At 40.2% G+C, this 14,164-nt stretch overlaps 1 protein-coding gene across 9 annotated transcripts in view; it reads left to right on the top strand.

Moving 5' to 3' along the window:
* CEP128 (centrosomal protein 128) overlaps positions 1-14,164 on the top strand; it is a 484,062-nt gene that overhangs the window by 377,805 nt on the left and 92,093 nt on the right. For all 9 annotated transcript variants that reach the window (XM_070469726.1, XM_070469720.1, XM_070469725.1 and 6 more), the window contains one exon: positions 8,432-8,481. In XM_070469726.1, the coding sequence (XP_070325827.1) occupies positions 8,432-8,481 (50 nt within the window). The remainder of the gene's footprint in view (positions 1-8,431; positions 8,482-14,164) is intronic.

The following is a 14,164-nucleotide window of genomic DNA, read 5'->3' as shown; positions in this document are numbered from 1 at the left end:
GCTTTCCATCACAGTCACATCTTTTGATGTCACTCCCAGAGTTGAGGCATTTTATTGTGGACTGTTGTTGTTGCTGCTGCTGCTGCTAAGTCGCTTCAGTCGTGTCCGACTCTCTTTGACCCCATACTCGGCAGCCCACCAGGCTCCCCCGTCCCTGGGATTCTCCAGGCAAGAACACTGGAGTGGGTTGCCATTTCCCTCTCCAGTGCATGAAAGTGAAAAGTGAAAGTGAAGTCGCTCAGTGGTGTCCGACTCTTCGCGACCCCATGGACGGCAGCCTACCAGGTCCATGGGATTTTCCAGGCAAGAGTACTGGGGTGGGGTGCCATTGCCTTCTCCGTCGTTAACTGTAGCTATTCTCATAGATGGCTGATGTTACTCAAGTGCTTTAGCAAAGTTTCCTTTTAGCTTGGGGAGACATTGGAAAATGTATAGGCATTTATGGCAGAGCTTAAAATACTATGTCATGTCAGTAGAAATCTCAAAAGGCAAAGGAAGATAGTCACTGTTTTGAGAAATAAAATATTGTACCCTGGTCCAGTTCAGAAACCCTAGGTTCAGGTTCACACACTTCTATTCACTAGTTATGTGATGTTGACAAAGGCTTTTAATCTCTCGGAACTCAGGCCTCATCTCTAAGATGTGGGAAGTAGGTTAGAGCAGTGAGCAGTGATTCTCAGCTAGCACAGTGTGGAGCTTTATAGCCGTATCACAGTCCCACAGAGGTTGATGCCAGGATGAGAGGCAAGTCCAGTGGTCGGGCCTCCAAGCCCTTCACTTCTGCTTCCACCAAAGATGCTTTCTTTTAGCTTTTTAAATTGTTTGTTTATGCTATACACTTGAAAGTGTGTGTGACTTCATTCATAAGAATTCAACTTCTTTTTTAAAAACAAAATAAAAAACTTTGGCATTATGTTAGTTCAGTGATCCCTAAAGTATCAGCAGTCCTGAATAACTAGGGAGCCAGGAAAAGAAAAGAGAAATTGACCGTGTCTTCAGCATGTAGATAGTATCTGGAGCATCTAGTATATAACAGCAGGAGGCTAGGTCCATCGTTTGTGACCTCTTAAGGGTTGTGATGTGTTCTTTAATTTGATTAATTCCATTGTACCACAACTACCACCCACAAAGAGAAACGGCACAGATTTACTTTTTACAAATTATTCTTTTGAGAATTTACATTATCTATTGTTTTCCATGGGTTTTCCACAGGAATTACATTATCTCTTATTTTACATTATCTATTGTTTTCCACAGGCTTCCCTGTAGCTCAGAAGGTAAAGACTGCCTGCAATACAGGAGACCCCGGTTCAATTCCTGGGTTGGGAAGGTCCACTGGAGAAGGGATAGGCTACCCACTCCAGTATTCTGGGGCTTCCCTGGTGGCTCACCTGGTAAATAATCTGCCTGCAATGTGGGAGACATGGGTTCAATCCCTGAGTTGGGAAGATCCCCTGGAGAAGGGAACAGCTACTCACTCCAGTATTATGGCCTGGAGAATTCAAATGGACTGTATGGTCCATGGGGTCCCAAAGAGTTGGACACATCTGAGCTACTTTCGCATCATGTTGTTTTCCACAAATGTTAGGATATGTAGAGTAACATTGAAAAGGAGCACTAAATTACTAATGGGATAAGGAGCCAGAAACTAAATGCTTTTCCCTAAACTGCAGTCACTATTTCACCATATTCTTCTGCCACTGCTACGTGTTCAATGCTGTTGTTATAAATGCTGCTGAGTCTGAAACCCTTGTTTCTAGAACTTTCTCTCCATTACCAACTAGGCTGAGTTATAATATGGATGAGATATTCTTAGTGAAATTTGGGGGAAAAAAACAAAAATAAAAACCTACTTCTTTCTAAGCTTGATCTCCAACCTTTCTGTGAAATGACTGCTGCTAAATGACTTATGCACACCTGAACAGGATTCTCCTTTTAAAAGCAATTAAACAACCAACGTATCTGTTTCCTTGGCTACTAGGAACCAGAATCAACATTTAGAAAGTGTCAAACCTCCTTAAATAGCCAGACCACTAGCTGCAAAGGAAGTGGCGGAAGACAGTCTCAGCCAGAAACATGATCATGATATATTACCCTGTGTGTGCCAGAGAACTGAAACGTGGACGAAAACAGAACAGAACAACAGGATTCTCCGCTTCTCATCCATAATGTCCTGCTTTTTTAAGTGGGACTTGTTCCCGCCTCTAATAACCATATGTCATAGTGAGTTAGTATCAGCTCATTTAAACTGGCTCAAGCCAGTCCAAAAAAAATACACAGGATGGCTGCCCTTTTCACCAAAAAAAAAAAAAGAGAGAGAAACCTCTCACTTACTAATGTTGATGGAAGCACATTTAGCCACAGCAATTTGCATGGCAGTTGAATCGCTGTTTGTGTTGAACAGCAAACCAGAGAATAATAAAGCAAAACAGGAACATGCCAGTGGTGAGCAAGGGAGCAGAGCAGCCCTTCAGCTTTTTCCATGCTGGTCATTTGTTCTGAAGCCGGGAAGAACAAACAGCAAGTTTGCTCATTAGAGCTAGGTGTCACAGCACACTCGATTGTCACAGCATTGTGTGACATCAACTGTTCGGGAGTCTCACCTGTGTTCTCCCCTCTCATGTCTGTCTGCAATAGAGCAGTCGCTTCTCAGCGAGGCCTAGTAGCCACAGCCCTGTTTATCCTTCCAAATGCATATAGTTGAACAATGCACCTAGCAAGTGAGCGAGTGAATAAAGAAATGATATAGGCAGAGAAGGGTATTTTGGGGACCTGAGTTAAGTAGCAAAGGTGGGTAAGCGGTGGTTAGGGAAGCTGTGGATATAAAGACATCAAAGCCCTTGTTGTTGACATCAGTGGCCTCCTAAGATAAGTGAGATGAATACAAATGTGTGCACATAAGAAACCATATGGAACTTCCCTGGTCATCCAGTGGTTAAGAATCCATTTGCCAATGCAGGGAACATGGGTTCAATCTGGGAAGGTCCCACCCGCCTTGCAGCAGCTGAAGCCAGAGCGCCCTGGAGCCCATGCTCCACGAGAGACGCCATCACAGTGGGAAGCCCTCTCACCACAACTGGAGAGTAGCCCCTGCTCACTGCAACTCGAGGAAACCCATGGGCAGCCATAAATGAATACATTTTAAAATTAGTTTTTTAAAAATTAAAAAAAATAACCATATGAAGAAGCATGTAGTTCAGTACTGAGTGGTACTGAAGAGATGAGCTAGGAAGATGCGAGAGCAGAGCTCTCGTTGTGGCTGTAGCACTAGGTAATTGCAGGCAAGCAGTTTGCCTTCTTGGAGCTTCATGTCTTCATCTATTTATTACAGAATGAAATGTTTCACCGTGAAATACAAAGTTCTTGCTAACCCCAAGTTCTCCAAGTTTCTGCACAGAGATAAGAAGTTTCAGCATAACCACATCCCCAGAGACTTTTAGCAATGACAGCAATGTAGTTACTACTGAAAAAAAAAGAAAAACATTAGAAGTAGTTATGTGGCCTTCAGATAAGGGCAGATCTTGTCCTCAGCCAATTCTGTTTCTTGACTCCGTTTTCTTCCCTGCCAGCTTCATTGTTTGTACACATTCCTTTGACATAGGAGAAAATAGCACCTTGGAAGCACCAGGCTTATCTAAGCTTGCAGCTTCAGAAGGAGTGTTCTCTCTTGGAATCCATATTCTTCCCTAAAAAAAAGGATTCCCGCTGACTTTTGCTTAGCTTATATGCTTGGGGAGGTAAAGTGCCCTGTCAGGCCAGTCTGGGTCATGACCTAATTTTGTGGCCAGAGAGATAGGCCTTTTGACTGAAAGTTTTACAGGAACCACATGGAGAAGAACATGAAGTTCTCAAAAGGTAGGGATTTGACATAGAGACAGAAAAAGAACAGTTGTCCACTTATGCTCTTGATAGAAGCTGGGATGAAAGTCAGTGGGGGTGAACACAAGGGGTGTTCTATATTTTAAGTCAGTTATAGCAATTCCATGGTAGTTTTGTAAAGTCATTCAAAATCTAGCATTGCCATTGGTATCGGCTTTTTGGAAGAGCAGTGTCACCTTTATATATTTGAAGAAAACCAAGGACATAATTTTTAAATTGTGATAGTTCTATGAAGTTCTAAGGATAGACTGAACTCCTTTACATATATATTTTATCAGATGTGTGAGTTGAGCTTGGGTATATGAGATTCAAAACCCATACTTATCCAGTTAAGTTTCAGCTAAGAAGATTGGTGTTTTCCATACCAAGTTGACCCTGGAAGAACAAAATCAGTTTTCTTTAATGGTTATACCCCACTATCCACTGTTGCAGCTCCACTGTTTCATTGTCATGTCATTCATCACAAGGGGTTCAGCTCTGAGGACCTCCTATATCAGTAAGTAGTGGAGCAAAATGGCCATGGCCACACAGTGACACAGTAGTGATTTTATATCTCACAAATACTTTTTTATTTAAAAACATTTTAATTGATGTTTAGTTGACATACAATATTGTATTAGTTTCAGATTGAGGGCAGAAGGAGAAGAGGGCGACAGAGAATGAGATGGTTGGATGGCATCACCAACTCAATGGACGTGAGTTTGAGCAAACTCTGGGAATTGGTAGACAGGGAAGCCTGGTGTACTGCAGTTCATGGGGTCACAAAGAGTCAGACACAATTTAGCGACTGAACAAGAACAATACAACATAGTAATTTGACATTTATATACAATACAGATTGATCACCATGATATGTTTAGTAAACATCTGTCATCATGCAAAGCTGTTGCTGTTTTATTGACAATATTCCCTATACCATACATTCCATCACAATGACTTATTTATAACTGGAAGTCTGTACCTCTTAATCCCTTTCACTTATTTCATCCAACCTTCCCACTCACCCCTAGACTACCAGTTTGTTCCCTGTATCCATGAGTTTGTCTGTTTTGTTTTGTTTGTTTGGTGTTATGGATTAGTTTTTAGATTCCACATGTAAGTGAGATAATATGGTATTTGTCTTTCTTTCTCTGACTTATTTCACTTAGCTTAATACCCTCTAGGACAATCTGTGTTGTTACAAATGGCAAGATTTCATTCCTTTTTTTATGGCTAGTGTTTCATCATATATATGTATCACATCTTTATTGATTCACAGATACTTTCTTACACAATATACAAAAATAAACTAAAAATGAGTTAAAGACTTGATAAGATCTGAAGCCATAAGACTCCTAGAAGAAAACAGGGATATCTTAGCAGTATTTTTTGGATGTGTCTCCTCAGGCAAGGGCAATGATAAAAAAAAAGGGACTATATCAAACTGAAAAGCTTTTGCAAAGCAAAGGGAATCATCAACAAACAAGCAACCCACTGAGGGGGAGAAGATATTTGAAAATGATATATCTGATAAGGAGTTAATATCTAAATTATATCAATATAAAGAACTCAGACAGCTCAACTACAAAAAAAAAATCTGATTTAAAAAATGGGCATAGGAGCTGAATAGACATTTTTCCAAGGGAGATATACAGATGGCCAGTATACACTTAAAAAGATGCTTAACATCACTAATCGTCAGGGACATGCAAATCAAAACCATGATGAGATATCACCTCACACCTGTTAGCATGGTTAGTATCAAGAAGACAACAGAAACAAATGTTGGCAAGGATATGAAGTAAAGGGAACCCTTGTGCACTGTTGGAATGTAAGGTGGTGCAACCATTGTGGGTGATAGTTTGAAAGCTTCTCAAAAAATTAAAACTACAACAGCCATATGATCCTACAGTTCCCCTCTGGGTATTTATCTGAAGAAAATGAAAACACTAAATCCAAAAAGATATATTCACCCCCATGTTTATTGATGCATTATTTATGATAGCCAAGATACTGAAGTAATTTATGTCTCACAAATATTGAAGAGAGTTGTGCTGAAGATACAGTTCCTAAAGCCATCTGTTATTTTGGCCTGTTTGATATCCATACCTCCTCCTCTTGTTAATAGTACCCTGATGTTTGGAAACAGTCCTTTCTGGTCTTCATCCAATTCTTCTGGGATTATCAGTGAAAGTGTTTCATACTTTCCCTTGGCCAAGCAGTAAGCAAGAGATCTAAGCTAGTCTCATTAGCTCTTTCTTCTCTGTATGAAATTCCATTTTGAGTGGAGTAACATGAAGATTAGTGTTACCAGTCTGATGCCCATTAGCTCATGCTACCTACATTCCTACCCACCCAGATCAGTTGTTTTTCTCTCCAGAATCTGGATCGTTTTTTCTATTATCTATTGTTATTGGATATATTGGTTAATTAATCTTATAGCCTTCTAATACATTCTAAATGCTTGCTCTTTAGTTTACATGTTCAGTTAGCTGATTTTTATCAGTGAGCAAGTGCTTTGTACCAAAACAACCCCCAATTACATTTATTCCATAAGTCATGATTCTGTGAGTTGAAATTGGTATCGGGCTTAGCTGGGCAGTTTGTCTGGTCTTAGTTGGCTCCCATCACCATCAATTATATATCATCTACCAGGTCTCCTGAAGTTTCAGGATATTGCCTTCCCAATTACGACACAGACCAGTGTGACTTGTTACCCACTATACTACTGTTTCCTGCTGCATCTAGTAGCGTTTGCTAAAAACATTTGCATTTGCTCTTCTGGGATATACATTGAATTATTGTATGTTGTATTTTCCTTTTATGAAGCCAGATGACTAACAGTGAGTCATCTGGCTTCTGGGCATTTGCTGGCTACCAGTTGGGGCAACTTGCAGAGTTTCAGGAGTGGAAAGAATTCTGGACCATGTGTCTCTTGTCACCTAGCAGGCTGGCCTGGGCTTATTCAAATGGTAGTGACAGAATACCACGTGGAAAAGTGAAAATTCATAAGGCCTTTTGAACTCAGTGTGGATCGGCACACGCTTGCTTCTGCTGTTTTCTATTTATCATATCAAGTCAGGTGGCAAGCTTAGATGCAGGATACATGTGACCTCTTAATGAAAGTAGCTGCAATGTCACAATGTGGATAAGTAAGGATAAAGGAAGCGGAATCATTGAGGACACTTAACTCACCACGCGGCCAGTTGGTTTCTGTACATATAGCTAAAAATTCTGATGTGCCAACAAAAAACCTTTAAATATAAAACCTTAATACATTGATATTCTCCCATAACTTTCTTGATGTAACTCTGATTTTGGGTGCTTTGGGAGCCAACATCATCATCTACAGGTACAAAGCATAACCTGACTTTTATCACTAATCCCACTACATAGTGTCTTAAGGGGACTGCCTGACATTCCTCTGTATTTCTCTTCACTGTGCAGTCTCAAAAAGTCATCACCATCAATTATATCATCTACCAGGTCTCCTTAAGTTTCAGGATATTGCCCTCCCTGTTATGACACAGACCAGTGTAACTTCTTACCCACTATACTACTGTTTCCTGCTCCATCTAGTAGCATTTGCTAAAAACATTTGCTTTTCTGGGATATACCTTGAATTTCTGTGTGTTGTATTTTCCTTTTATGCAGCACAGCCTCTTGGTAAGCTATATACATCATAGAGTGAGGCAGACACTAATCATAATGTGCTCTGCTGTAGGTATTTTTTACCAGTTTTCATCCAAGTTCCAAGTCAGCCCAGCCCTCTTTAGGTTTGCGAGGTCTAATAAGATCATAGCACAGGGTGGTATGGCTGCGGGCAGAAAATTCTGCTTGCCAAATGCATTTTCCTTTATAGCAAGTTCATAAGTTAATGCAGGACACTGAGACGCCATGCCTGTACACATGCATTTAGACAGAACTCTCTTGAGTTGACTGACTCCCCTTCCAGCCCCTGACTTCTCTGAGATGGTGCCAGACGGTTGATCAGATGTGGCTTCAGCGCTTCCCACCCTCTCAGTGTGAAATGATAATTAATATGACTTTACAGTTAAGGGGGTGTTCTCTTTCCACTAATAACACCCATTATTCCGGGGTGTTTTAATTTGGTTGTAAAAATTGACTCTGGAGGTGGAACTTGGCTTGGGAGCTTATTCTAAGAGCAAATGGTTTGTCTCTATTTTTTTCTTTCAAAAGAAAAAAGTTTTTTTTTTTAAAGAAAATTTTGTATTGTTTTTGAGTTACATAATCATTAGACCAAATTTCCAAAGCGTTGGTTTGATGTTGGACTTGTACTTGAGTTGGTCTCCTTTTTTGGTATCTCCACCAGACCGCAGATCGCCCAGGGCTTCTCAGCTAGTTTAGGCATGGCAGGGCCCATCATCAGCTGGGATTGGAGGGCATTCCTTTCTTATTGTTTCTCATACTTCAACGTCAAAGTATGCAATATTATGCAACGTCTTTCTTATGCAATAGTTTATGCAAGCTATTGACTGAATAAACTTTTGATACTAAGAGGCAATGCATTTTTACATTATATTTTAACCGGTATTTTGCTTTCTTATTTTAGATCTGCTGGAGGAGACTCATAGAAAAGATGAAGAAATGGAATCTCTGCAGGTAAATTCTCCAGTGGGCAGGCACCTTTGGTTTAAACATTTGTTTTCACTCTGTTAGCCTTTATCATAGTCACATTCAGACCACTATGGCAAATGGAGTTTAAAAAATAATCTTTAGAACCCAGCTTGGAATTTACTTTGCTTTGGAAGTGTTTGAGAGCATTCATAATCTCTGAAAGCAGGAAGTCAACTCCATCTCTATGTACTCTTGAATGGAACCATTTTTTCTTGGTAGAGCTTAGTAGGAACTGCAGCATTCAGAAATGAAACAACATCTCTGTAAAGTCCTTTCCCCTCAAACAGAGCTAATGAATGAGAATGAATTCTTGGAATCTGCATTTTCAAGTGAAATCAAAAGTATTCTGACTCTACGAATATCATGATATTATTACCAGTGACCAACCAAGAATATTAACACATCTGTTGAGCTTAATACTTTACCTTGTATGCCTCTCAATTCACTATGGATGTAGGCACATTTCTTGGACTGGAAAATTGTGTTTGAAAGATTGCGTTCAAATTTTAATTGACATTTCCATGGTATGAGCAATTGATGTTAACTTAGTATCTGACAGAAGTTCTCTCTTCCTTTTACATAGGCTGACTTACAAATGGGTAAGTTGAGTGTCTATCTTGATTAGGGGAAACATAATCAGTTATATTCACATGACAGAACCAATTCATTTAACATCACACTGGGGATTAAGAACAGTAAATACTTTGGACATTTAGAGTTCTTCCTGAGCCTGGAGCCGCAAGGCGGGGCTAGAGACTGATATAATGAGCTAGCTTGAGTGCTTTAGGGGTAGAGATGTTTGCTTCTGGTGAACAAAGGACAGGTTAAGCAAAGCTCACAGAGCAAGGGAAATATTCTCTTATTGGGGATTCTTTTATTTGATAATGTATCTGGTGAGAGAAAATTGTATAACTGATCTGAAAAATGATTCAGAGGAGTGTAGTATACCTAATAAAATACCTAATTTTATTACTGCATACCTAATAAAAGTTGCATGTGTTAGCCACAATTTATACAGCTTAAATTCTTTTAACACCTTGTGCTATATTCAGGTTTAAAAAGAAAGAGCCCTGGTTGGTCCAGTCTGGGGCTAGGGGAAAAAATCTCAAGTGTATACTTGCCCTGTCTCTGAGAAATTAATATCAGCAATACTTGTTGTTATAAAGAGTGAAAGTTTATACACTAATTGTATATAGTGAAAAGGTGATAAAGGCTTTCTGATGCCTTTTGATTATGCCCTATGTTTGCCTTTAGCCCCAGAATACCACATATAAGCATATTTATTGAGTACTTAGTACATATCTGGCCTTTTGAAATGGCATCATAAACCTTTTTGAGTTTATTTCTCTCACAATATGAATGTTGGAACTAGAAATCCTCTTAAATTTAATAGCCTGTGTTGCTTCTCAAATATTTATTAAGTACCGGCAGCATGTTCCACCAGAATGTCCGCTGAGTGCAATGGAATGCACCAGCCAACTCACTATGGGCACTTAAAGATGTAGAGTATGCAGTGTGAGGGCCAGTCAGAAGAGTTCAACGCTGGCGCTTTGTGGTGGCAGTTAGTGCCTCACATGAACACTCTATTAAGAGCAAAGACGGGAGTACCTCAGAGTGCACGGGAGTGCAGAGACACATCCCAGGAAGCCGTGCACTTTAAAGACTAGAAGAAAATCTATCGCAAAATACCTCCATTCGTGAATTTCCATATGCAAATATAAATAGTACAAGAGATATTTTTGAGAAGTCTGTTAAAGTATACAGATTGAAGTCTGACAATCACAGAAAAAGACAAAATGGTTTTTAAAAATGATAGCACAAAGTACTAGATATTGACAACTTGGCTCTGCTTCTGATTCACTGGGTAACCGTGAGTTACTCAATTAACTTTGCTGTGCCTATTTTCTCATCTGTAAAATAAAATCATAAAACTGTCTTCCAAAAGTGTTTAGTGTGGATTAGATTATCCCAAAAGGGAGAGCTAAATATTTAATTCCAATTTACCACATTAGCAAATCCCCATGTATCCAAATTGAAGTCAATTTTATTTACTCATTATCATCATATAATTATATATAACAACCATTCTGCATTTAACATTATCCTCCTTAAAGGTAAGGGGTGTTTATTTATCTCTAAACACTTCCCAGTTTCTAAAAGTCAAAGGTGCTCCATTTTCTCATTGAAGAAATATTCCTTGCGCAGCAGTTCTGTGCAAGGCACTGTACTGGACAAGCTGCTTATACTGGGTAGTTTGTTGCCCTTTTATACCAAAATTAATGAAAAAATATTAAGTAGGTATTTATAATAAAATATTAAAAATTATGTTAGAATGTTTATATCATTGTGGGAACATATAACAACCCCCATCTTTGTTGGAGATAAGGGTATGTTGGGTGCAAGTACAGAGGGTTGAACGTGGGTAGGAAGAGCAGGGTTGGAATGGAATCCAGATAGGCTTCTCAAAGGAAGCCAGTGTTTAAATGATAACCAAGAGTGAGCGCTGGTAGTTGTAGAGTAAAAATAAGTTCTAGGCAGTAGGAAGGATATGGGAGGACCTAAGGAATCAAGTTCATTTTTAAGGACCTGAGAGACTAGCAATATGGTGGAATGTAGCATCTGAAAGAGGAGAGGCAAGACAAGAATTTGTAAGATAAATTAGAGGTCTAAAAGATCTCATAAAGGATTTGGAATTCTATCTTTAGTGTATGAGAAACCCTTTAGGAAAGAGTTTCAAACAGGACAGCAGCATGACCAAATTTGCATTTTTACAGAGTAACTGGCTGTGGAGTCTGAAATCACTGGGGGCGGGCAAGATTGAACCAGAGAGACTGACTAGGCAGGTGTTTGTGAGAATATTGGGAGAGATGATGCTGACTTGAACTGGCTGGTAGCAGAGAGAGTGAGGAGAATGGGTGGTTTCTTAATATATTTTAGGGTGTAAAAATTTAGGGCACCATTAGACTGTTGCTGTTGCTCAGACACTCAGCCATGTCCAACTCTTTGCTACCCTATGGACTGCAGCACGTCAAGCTTCCCTGTCCTACACCATCTCCCAGAGCTTGCTCAAATTCGTGTCCATTGAGTCGGTGATGCCATCCAACCATCTCGTCCTCTGTCACCCCCTTCTCCTCCTGCCTTCAGTCTTTCCCAGCATCAGGGTCTTTTCCAGTGAGTCTGCTCTTTGCATCAGGTGGCCAAAGTATTGGAGCTTCAGCTTCAATATTAGTCCTTCTAATGAATATTCAGGATTGATTTCCTTTAGGAATAGCTGGTTTGATTTCCCTACTGTGCAAGGGACTCTAGAGTCTTCTCCAGCACCACAGTTTGAAACCATTACTTCTTAAGTGCTAGCCTTCTTTATGGTGCGACTCTCACACTCATACATGACTACCAGAAAAACCATACCTTTGGCTATACAGACCAGCCTTTGTCAGCCAGGTAATGTCTCTGCTTTTTAATACACTTTCAAGGTCTGTGATAGCTTTTCTTCCAAGGAGCAAGCGTCTTTTAATTTCATGGCTGCATTCACCATCTGCAGTGATTTTGGAGCCCAAAAAATAAAGTCTGTCACTGTTTCCATTGTATCCCATCTAATTGTCATGAAGTGATGGGACCAGCTGCCATGATTTTAGTTTTTTGACTTTTCAGTTTTAAGCCAGCTTTTTCTTTCTGTTCTTTCACTTTCATCAAGAGGCTCTTTAGTTCCTCTTAGCTTTCTGCCATAAAGGTGGTGTCATCTACAAATCTGAGGTGGTTGGAATTTCTCCTGGCAAACTTAATTCCAGCTTGTGCCTCATCCAGCCTGGCATTTCTCATGGTGTACTCTGCATATGATTTAAATCAGCAGGGCGATAATATGCAGCCATGACGATCTCCTTTCACAATTTGGAACCAGTCCATTGCTCCATGTTTGGTTCTAACTGTTGCTTCTTGACCTCCATACAGATTTCTCAGGAGGCAGGTCAGGTGGTCTGGTATTCCCATCTCTTGAAGAATTTTCTGTATTTTCTTGTGATCCACACAGTCAAAGGCTTTGGCGTTGTCACTGAAGCAGATGTTTTTCTGGAACTCTTTTGCTTTTTTGATGATCCAGTGAATATTGGCAATTTGATCTCTGGCTCCTCTGCCTTTTCTAAATCCAGCTTGAACATCTGGAAGTTCTCGGTTCATGTACTGTTGAAGCCTGGCTTGGAGAATTTTGAGCATTACTTTGCTAGCATGTGAGATAGTGCAATTGTGCAGTAGTTTGAGCATTCTTTGGCATCACCTTTCTTTGGGATTGGAGGGAAAACTGACCTTTTCCAGTCCTGTGGCCACTGATGAGTTTACCAAATTTGCTGGCTTATTGAATGCAACACTTTTATAGCACTATCTTTTAGGATTTGAAAGAGCTCAACTTGAATTCTATCACCTCCACTAGCTTTGTTCATAGTGATGCTTCCTAAGGTCCACTTGACTTCTCTATCCAGAATGTCTGGCTGTAAGTTAGTGATACACCATAGGGGTTATCTGGGTCATGAAGACCTTTTTTGTCTAGTTCTTTTATGTGTTCTTGACACCTTTTCTTAATATCTTCTGCTTCTGTTACATCAATACCATTTCTGTCTTTTATTCTTCCCATCTTTGCATGAAATGTTCCCTTCAGTTCGGTTCGGTTCGGTTGCTCAATCATGTCCAACTCTTTGTGACCCCATGGACTGCAACAAGCCAGGCCTCCCTGTCCATCACCAACTCGCGGAGTCCACTCAAACTCATGTCCGTTGAGTCAGTGATGCCATCCAACCATCTCATCCTCTGCCATCCCCTTCTCCTTCTGCCTTCATACTTTCCCAGCATCAGGGTCTTTTCAGATAAGCAAGCTCTTCACATCAGGTGGCCAAAGTATTGGAGTTTCAGCCTCAGCATCAGTCCTTCCAATGAATATTCAGGACTGATTTCCTTTAGGATGCACTGGTTGGATCTCCTTGCAGTCCAAGGGGCTTTCAAGAGTCTTCTCCAATACCACAGTTCAAAAGCATCAATTCTTCATTGCTCAGCTTTCTTTATCATCCAATTCTCACATCCATACATGACCACTAGAAAAACCATAGCTCTGACTAGACGTACCTTTGTTGGCAAGGTAATGTCTCTGCTTTTTAATATGCTGTCTAGGTTGGTCATAACTTTCCTTCCAAGGAGCAAGGGTCTTTTAATTTTCTGGCTGCAGTCACCATCTGCAGTGATTTTGGAGCCCAGAAAAATAGAGTCAGCCACTGTTTCCACTGTTTCCCCGTCTATCTGCCATGAAGTAATGGGACCGGATGCCATGATCTTAGTTCTCTGAATGCTGAGCTTTAAGCAAACTTTTTCACTCTCCTCTTTCACTTTCATCAAGAGGCTCTGTAGTTCTTCTTCATATTCTGCCATTAGGATGGTGTATGAGGTTATTGATATTTCTCCTGGCAATCTTGATTCCAGCTTGTGCTTCCTCCAGCCCAGCATTTCTCATGATGTACTCTGCAAAAAGTTAAATAAGTAGGGTGACAATACACAGCCTTGATGTACTTCTTTTCCTACTTGGAACCAGTCTGTTGTTCCATGTCCAGTTCTAACTGTTGCTTCCTAACCTACCTACAGAATTCTCAAGAGGCAGGTCAGGTGGACTGGTATTCCCATATTTCAAAGA

This window comes from Odocoileus virginianus, chromosome 6 (genome assembly GCF_023699985.2).
Source record: "Odocoileus virginianus isolate 20LAN1187 ecotype Illinois chromosome 6, Ovbor_1.2, whole genome shotgun sequence".
Taxonomy (NCBI): Eukaryota; Metazoa; Chordata; class Mammalia; order Artiodactyla; family Cervidae; genus Odocoileus; species Odocoileus virginianus.
Note: the sequence above shows the minus strand (reverse complement) of the source record. Positions and strands in the feature narration are given on the sequence as shown.